The sequence below is a fragment of the Mastomys coucha genome, chromosome X (assembly GCF_008632895.1).
Source record: "Mastomys coucha isolate ucsf_1 chromosome X, UCSF_Mcou_1, whole genome shotgun sequence".
Taxonomy (NCBI): domain Eukaryota; kingdom Metazoa; phylum Chordata; class Mammalia; order Rodentia; family Muridae; genus Mastomys; species Mastomys coucha.
The window spans coordinates 16,975,880-16,985,018 of NC_045030.1; the positions used below are offsets into that span (position 1 = coordinate 16,975,880).

General features: G+C 37.7%; 1 protein-coding gene across 2 annotated transcripts in view; it reads left to right on the forward strand.

Moving 5' to 3' along the window:
- Positions 1-9,139, forward strand: part of Wdr44 (WD repeat domain 44) — a 102,137-nt gene that overhangs the window by 44,748 nt on the left and 48,250 nt on the right. The window contains exons 3-4 of one of the 2 annotated variants that reach the window (XM_031348806.1): positions 1,561-1,635; positions 7,967-8,612. In XM_031348806.1, the coding sequence (XP_031204666.1) occupies positions 1,561-1,635; positions 7,967-8,612 (721 nt within the window). The remainder of the gene's footprint in view (positions 1-1,560; positions 1,636-7,966; positions 8,613-9,139) is intronic. The other variant, XM_031348900.1, reaches the window with a different exon arrangement.

Genomic DNA, 9,139 nt, shown 5'->3' on the forward strand with positions numbered 1-9,139 from the left:
AGGTCCAGGTTGAGACTGCTGGTCCTCCTACAGGATCGCCCTTGGATCGCCCTCCTCCTCAGCTTCTTCCAGCTTTTCCCTAATTCAACAACAGGGGTCAGCAGCTCCTGTTCATTGGTTGGCTGTAAACATCTGCATTTGACTCTTTCAGCTGCTTGTTGGGTCTTTTTGGAGGGCAGTCATGCTAGGTCCCTTTTTGTGAGCACTCCATAGCCTCAGTAATAGTGTCAGGCCTCAGGGCCTCCCCTTGAGCTGGATTCCACTTTCGGCCTGTTGCTGGACTTCCTTTTCTTCAGACTTTTCTCCATTTTTGTCCCTGCAGTTCTTTTAGACAGGAACAATTATGAGCCTGAGATTTTGACTGTGTGGTGGCAACCCCCTCCCTCACTTGATATACTACTGTCTTTCTGCTGGAGGTGGGCTCTACAAGTTTCCTCTCCCCATTGTAGGGCATTTCATCTAAGGTCATGACAGTCTCTCACCTCCCAAGTCTCTGGTGCATTCTGGAGGGTCCCCACACCTCCTACCTCCCGAGGTTGTCTTTCTGCTGTCCCTCAGGGCTTCAGTCCTGTTTCCCACCCCACCCCAATACCTGATCATGTTCCCCTCTTCTTCTCCCTGTCCCCATTCTCACCTTTGTCCTTTCCTTCCCCTTCCTATGATCACTTTCTTCTCCCTCCCAAGTGGGACTGAGTCATCCTCACTTGAGTCCTTCAGCTTGTTGACCTTTTTGAGTTCTGTGGACTATATCCTGGGTATTCTGTACTTCTTTTTTCTTGGCTAATATCCATTTATTATTGAGTGCTAACCTGGCTCTGTAAAGATGGCTCAGTGGTTAAGAGTGCTTGTCTTCACAGTGAACCCAAGTTTGATTTCCAGCATGCATATGATAGCTTATAGCCACTAGTCCTCCAGTTCCAGGGAATCATGCATGCACAGAGTGCATATATGTACATGCAGGCAGAACACTTATACAGAAACTTTAAAAACAGGTAAATAAATACATTCTTTAAAAAAAAATGCTTCCTTTTCAACAAGGCTCTGCTATACATAAAGAACTGTAGTAAACTAAGAAATGCTGAAAATAGGACAAATATTCTTCCTCAAAGAAGAGTACCAATTGGTTATCTAATACCAAGTAGTCAGCCATGAAAATATATAAAGAAGTAACATTATACAGACTGAGCAGCTTATAGTCTAGAAATGTACATATGCATACACACTCACCCATGCAGGAAGAACACTAATACATATTAAATAAAAATGTATTATAAACTTTCTTTGCTGAAAATTAGATTCAATTTTTAACATTTAAATGTGAAAAATTATAAACTTGCTGATTATTATTTATTTAATGTAAATCACAGTGGCATACCCTCTGTGGGTGCCTTTTGTATTTCTTTACTGTGACTAGTATTATTACTATGTTATTTTAGTTTTTGAGGCACATTCTCATGTTGTCTTTGCTTTATTAATGCTGTATTTTCCCCCTTTCAACCCTTTTTGAGCAAACTTTTAAATAAAGGATGTCATCATTTGGTCTTCTCTTCCTTTCAACAGGGAACAGAGAATACAGCAAACAAAGCTGGAAATGAGTCCCCTGTACAAGAATTGAGACAAGATGTATCTAAAAAGGTTGGATGGAAAGATATGTCAATTTTAGTTTGTAGATGACATCAAATTTTTATGATACATTTAAAATAGAATGGTTTCTGTATTGTTTGAGCATACTACTCTACACATACTAATTGTTTTAGGAAATGTTTTGCATCTGTCAGCCTTATGGTGCAAGGGACATTGGCTTTTTTAGAAATCATATCATCATCTACTTGGTAATTTATCCTTGAAACAGTTGTTTGTTTGTTTGTTTAATATGGCTGCTAAGTACTATGGCCCAGCCTTTAATCTTAGCAAGTGGAAGAATCTCTGTGATCTTCCCAGTAAGTTCCAGAGCAGCCTGGCCTACAAAGGGAGATTCTGTCTCAAAAAAATCAAAGCAGTAACACCAACAGCAAAATACGGTTGTAATTACTGGTTTAGGCTTTCCTAATCTTGAGTTTACTATTAAAAGTTACAGAAGCTGACGTGATGTGGTGCTGCACACTTTTAATCCCAGCACTTGGGAGTTAGAAGTAGCCTGACCTCTATGAGTTTGAGGTCAGCTTGATCTACATTGCAAACTCCAGCTCATCTCAGAATAACAATAAAATACAGATACTGGAAAGGTCATTATAGCAAATTATGGTATCTTTAGGTGTCAGAAGTACCAAGAATACCTTATGCTGATAGTGTCCATAATAGCTTTAAAATAATCAGTCCTGTGAAGCTCCAGAAGTTAGTTCACAGGACAGAAATACAGATTTTGGGGTTTGGGAGATGTGTCTCTCAGTGGGCAAAACCACTTATGTTTAAGCATGAGGACCCAAGTTCAAATACCCAGAACCTATATAAAAATGCTAGTCATGAGTGTATATGCTTATGTTTAGAAGTGCAAGGATGGACACAGGTTGAACCCAATAGAGTTTTCTGGCCTGTAAGCAAGGAGGCAAACTTCAGGCTCAGCCATAAACCCTGTCTTAAATGAATAAGGTAGAGTGATGGAGGAACGCATAGGGTATCCTTAGCTGATCTCTGCATGTAGCACACACATAACCACAACTTAAAAAAAAAAAAAAAACAATGGGGGTTACCTAGGGAGGGTCACTCTCTTAGAAGTGAAGGAGAGGGGGATAGGAAAGAGGGATGCTCTGAAGAGGGGACCGGGAGAGACTCAGCGTTTGGAATGCAGATAAATAAATAATTTTGTTTTATTTTATTATTTTTTAATATTTCTTTTTAAAATTGATTATTTTATTTATTTACATCCCAAATGCTGTCCTCCTCCCAGTCCCCATTTCCAGAGTTCTTCACACCCTCTCCTTCCCCTTCACCTCTGAGAGGGTGCTTCCCCTTCCACCCCCCCTTCCCTGGGGCATCAAGTCTCTACAGGATTAGGCATATCCTCTCCCACAGAGGACAGACAAGGCAGTCCTCTGCTATATATGTTGCAGGGGCCACAGACTATCCCATGTATGCTCTGGTTGGTGGCTTAGTCTTTGGGAGCTCCCAGGGGTCTGGGTTAGTTGACACTGTTGGTCTTCCTGTGGGGGTTGCCTTCCCCTTCGGCTCCTTCAGTCCTTTTCCCTTAACTCTTTCATAGGGGTCCCTGACCTAGGCCAATGGTTGGCTATAAGTATTTGCATCTGTCTCAGTCATTTTTCAGAGGACATCCATGCTTACTCTGTAAAGGGGGGCCCAGGAAGTGGGGACAGTGTTTGGTCTATAAATAAATAAATTGATTTTTTTAAAAAAGGAAAGAAAAACAAAAGCATTGTAAAATTTGTAGTAGTTTTTAGTAGCAGTGTAACATCCAAAGGAAAAGATATTTGTATTCATTTTCTTATATAAGTTTTGAGTGTTTTCTGGTCCATGGGCGTTGTTCTAGCCAGTAAGTTTCTAGAGTCCAGCAAAACAGCTTATTCTCTACCTTGCAGTTTCTCCATCTGTAGCACTCTTCACATTCATTGTTGTGAAGGGAAGTAGCCACTGTTGTATACATTTTAGAATTCTTCTGCCTACCAATAGTGTTCTCATCATCCTTTAATCATGACCTCCGAAAATGTTTCCAAATATCACCACATATATGGTATGGATTGGGGGCAAAATTGCTGTCAATGGAGAACTGCTGGTCTAACCTTATAAAATGTGTAAATACAGCAGGCTTAATTTTAACACGGATAGTACTTTTTTCTATAGAAGAGGAGAGATTCTTGAGGGAGAAGAAGTATTCTTATGTATTAACATATAGAACAGAAATGGAACTGTTTTTAAAAATAGGAAAAATTTCACAATTCTACAGTAGAACAGTTTCTTTGTTTTTTTTGTTTTTTGGTTTTTTTTTTCTTCCATGGCTCAATCTTGGTTCTCAACGATTTGCATACATTTATTTTCTTCCCGATAACATTGTAGATAGAATTTTATTCTGGTGTGGGTTTTGTTTGTTTTCCTTTTCTCTTTCTTTTTGCTTTGGCTTTTGTTTTGTTTTGGTGTTTTTGAGGCAGGGTTTCTCAGTTTAGCCTTGGCTGTCCTGGAACTCTGTAGACTTGGCTGGCCTCAAATTCACAGAAATCTGCCTAAATGTGAGCACCATCAGTACTGAGCAGAAATTTTATTCTTACCATGTTTGTATGTCCTTCATATTTATACACCATTAATATTCTTCTGCCAAACCTTTTAAATTATATTTAGCCATTTTTATTGTTGAAACCTGTTTATTTTTTGCCACATTTTTCCTCCTCCTGCTGTTTCAGTTACTAAAGTGCTAGGATTATAGTGTTTATCACCACTCTAGTTTTTATTTTCTCCCTTTAAAATATCTGTTTCCTGCTTACAATTTATCCTGTCTATAGTTAATATCAAAAAGGTGATTTGAAGCAGAGTTTAAATAGAAACTGGAAAAGCAGTAAGGAAATTCTCTGGAACATAAAGTGAGACTTAATAATACTCTTTTAAAGTTCTAGCCTGGGCTGGTGAGATGGCTCGGCGGTTAGGAGCACTAATTGCTTTTCTGAAGGTCATGAGTTCAAATCCCAGCAACCACATTGGTGGCTCACAACCACCCGTGATGTGAGATCTGCTGCCCTCTTCTGATGCATCTGAGGACAGCTACAGTGTACTTGTAATAAATAAATAATAAATTTTAAAAAAAATAAAGTTCTAGTCTTTTTCAGATGAATTAAACATTCATTAATAGTTAATAATAAACACTATAGGAGTATAATACTAACTACCCTTTCTGTAAGTAGCTTAAATTTTAGTAGAGGAATTTGAATAAATATAACCAGACATGGTGGGAAAAGTTTGTAATCCCACATTTGGGTTGTGGAGGCAAGAAAATCAGGAAAATTCAGGGTCATCTACAGCTTTATCAGGAGTTTGAGACCAGCCTTTATAAACCACATGCCAAAAAGAAAATATGGAAATTAGATGAAAATAAATGTAATAAATGCTGAACTAAATTACAAAATATCATGAGTACTCCAAAAGAAACGATCTCCTATTTGATGGCAGGCACAGATGTAAATTCATGACAAACATAGCATGTAAGCTGAGTTTTGATAAATAGATAAGATTTAGGTGGTCAGAGATAAAAGAGGAAGGATATTACTAATAGCTTTGAGATGGGGAATGTGCAGAATGTTTGAAGAGTCTAATTAAGTATGTAATGAGAATGCCTGTGTCATATTAAAGTATATAGGTTTCATTTTTTTAACTACCAAGAAAGCAGTGAGCTTTTGATGTTTAAACTACACTGGTATCATCGTCTTTGTTACTTTTAGTTCTGTTTTCTCTTTTCCCTCTTTCCTTGCTCCCAGATCCACAGAGTATGACAGCATTTGGCACCATAAATAGGTATGGTAAGAGTCTGCCACCAGCAGGATGAAAAATTTGTCTGATGGAAGTGATGGTCTCGTAAAGTGACTATGCAGAGCCAACCTGTTAGTCTCTGTATCATATTATTCATGCTATAGTGATTGAGAAGAGTGAGACTAGAACAGATTAGGGAAGACATGATTTTCAACCTTATTTTAACCCCTTATTCTGTATTGACCTTTCTTTTACACACGGTGATTATGTCAAACATTTATAATAACCTTGCTCTTACTGTGTCTAACAGCATCCCCATGTTTTCTTCTGTACATAGACATAGGGCACTAAGAGGCCTGGAAACCCTCCTTTTCCATTATCATCCTCTTATTTGCAAACTTGTTTTTAATCTTATTACTTCTATTTCATATCACCCTTTGCTGAGAATTAAGTATTCTTTTTTTCCCTTATCCAACATATTTTGTGGAATTTCAAGTTTTGGCTTTCATTTTACCAACTATGGGGAATTTGGGCAAATTTCCTAATGATTGACCTCAGAATCCTTCATCCGGAAAAGAGATAATCCAGCTATCTGCTGAGACCCCTGTGAGTATGTATACTGGATGTGACACACTGTAGGCTTTCTTCTCTTTTTCCTCTAGAACCTCCAAACTTTATTATGTAATCTTTCTCTCCTGTCCCTAACTTCCCTTCACTTTATATAAGTGTTGGGTTACTTTTTTGAATTTTTTTCCATTTACATCCTAACCTGCCTCCCTTTTCTCCCCTGGTTCAAATCCAGGGCCTAGTAAATACTAGATAGCTACCAGGCTTTTTAAAAAATTCTATTGTACCCAACTGAGTTTATATCTTCACATTTTATACAGTCTTTAAAAAACTACTAGTTCTTTGAGAATTACGTGTGTTTTCAAGGTATTCACTCCTCCCAAATCTACCCCTTTTTTTTCCTATCAAACTTTGTCTTCTATTTTTTTTTTTTAAAAAAAAAGAACTATTAAATCCTATTTTCGTTGCTCATATATTCTTGGATGTGTGGTTTTCCATTGGAGTATGATCAGCTTACCAGGGACCACACTCTTAGAGAAAACAGACCCTCACTCTCCACACACTCATCTGTTGCCAGTAGCTTCTCTGCCGGAGTAAATGGAGCTTTGTAGCAACAACCTCTCTTCATGGTAGGATCTGGTCTGACTTGAGCTTGCACAGGTCTTATGTATGGTGTCACAAACCCTGTGAGTTCATATTTCAGTTGTCCTGCTGTATCCTGAAGTCAGTTTCCTTGTAGTCATTTATTGCCTCTGGGTCTTAGATTTTCTCCATCCCCTCTTCTACAATGACCCATTTTATTCATTTTCACACCTTTTGTTATCTGACTTTTGTTATCGCTGAGATCATCAATGCTGATTAAACACCTAATTCGATAAATATTTTGAGCCTTAGTTAATATTATATGTGGTAAAAATGAGGTAATTGCTACTACTAAAACTTTTAAGACAGAGAAAAACTATTACTTGTAACATTCTGGGATATCAAGGTGAATCTTACTGAATCTACTGAACAGCAGTAATTATCAGTTCTACCAAGATAGGTCTGGGACTACTCTGTTAGAAATTATCCATGGTTGGCACAGTAGAAGGATGAATAGATCAGGGGATTTAATGTTTTAGTAATGACAACACTGGGTAGAAGAGGCATGCTGGAGAGATGGCTCAGAGATTAAGAGCACTGGGTTCAATTGCCAACACCCACATGGCAGCTCACAACAGTCTGTAACTCTTGTTCTAGGGGATCCAACACCCTCACAGACATTCATGCAGGCAAATCACCAATGTACATAAAATAAAATTAGTAAGTTTTTTAAAAGACTGAGTAGAAGATATATTTTCTTCTAAATATTACTTGAGGATATAGATCACCTGTGTATATTATTCTCTTAGACATGAAAAATGGAGTAGGAGCAATGTGGGCTGACATTTGAGCTCTTTTCATAAGTCTGTCTTCAGTCTGAGGAATGAAACCTTATTCAAGTGTGTTCATCAGCTTGATTCTGCTACTTGTCTCCTATACTCTGAAACAAATTGAATTCTTATCCTAGGTGGATTTTATTAACTAGAGGTAGCAGGGAGTTGTTGCAGCTAGTGTGGCAGAGCTATGTAAATGAACTCTTGACATTTGGAGTCTTTATGAGAAGATATATGACTTCACCTTACAAGGTTGACTGAATTTTTGTGACTATATTAACATAGATTCTCTATTATAGTGTTTAAGAGTATATATTCTAGAAGCAAACTTTCAGGGTTTATGCTCCTTTTATTACTGTTTCTCTCTAAAACTTCGGATAAGTCACTTGGTCTGTGTATACTTTAGTTCCTTCATATGTAAAATGATGAAATTAGAAGTGAAACTTCTTAGAGGTTATTGTAAAGGTTAAATTCAATGAAGTGTTATAGACATTGCCTGACATATATTGGATTATCTATTACTTTGTTATTGTAAATAGCTTCATTATTTTTAAAACTGCTTTTTAACCTTTCATTAGATCATTGAAAGTATTATTGAGGAAAGTAAGAAAGTACTACAATTGGAAGATGACTCTTTGGACTCCAAAGGAAGAGGACTTTCTGATCAGGCTACTGCTGGTCCATCTGTGGCTGGGACAGAGTTTAGTAACATACCTGGACTATTAGCCATAGAGCATGAACTACAGCAAGATTCTGAAAAGGCAGAAAGTCAGAATGTAACTGAAGAAACTGAACTAGAAACACAAAAATGTTTTCCTTCTGATGAGACCTGTGAGAAGAATGAGAAGACAGTAGATGAAACTGATAATTTAACTGAAGTAAGTTCAGCTGAACAGTTTGATGCTTCTGAACCAGAAACTGAAATATTAAGCAAGGAAGCAATGGAAGTCAAAGAAGGTGATGTTCTAGATCCTTCATCCTTGGACACTTTATCTAATAAAGATTTTGCTGCTGTGGAAGAAGTGGCTCCCGCCAAACCCCCAAGGCACCTTACTCCAGAACCTGATATAGTAGCCAGTACAAAGAAGCCTGTTCCTGCACGTCCACCCCCACCAACTAATTTCCCGCCTCCTAGACCCCCACCTCCATCTCGACCTGCACCACCACCAAGAAAAAAGAAAAGCGAACTGGAGTTTGAGGCTCTTAAAATACCTGATCTGGATGGCAAGTATTAATTGAGAAATATTTTAGTTGAGAAAGATGAGAGTTGAAACTCTTTTATTATTATTATTACTATTATTATTATTATTACTATTATTATTATTATTATTATTATTATTATTATTATTATTATTATTGGTTGGGGAGAAGTAAGAGTGAGTCTTTTTATGTCATCTAGGCTAGCAAGGAATTTACTATGTTGACCAGGCTACCCTTGAACTTATGGAGATCCTTCTGCCTCTGCCTCCCAAGCATAGAGAATTTGCCATGATTATTAGCTAACTTTTCTGCTGTTGTTTCAGTTTGTGCTAAAGAAAAAACACAGATAGCTAGGTTATATAAATTATTTCTTGAATAAGTTGACAAAAGGTGAAAGGTATTGTATTGGTAATAAGTTATAGTAATATTACTGAATATCTTGGCAAACTCTAGACTTTTACATCTTTTACCTTCTAAGAATTTATATGCCGCCGGGCGTGGTGGCGCACGCCTTTAATCCCAGCACTTGGGAGGCAGAGGCAGGCGGATTT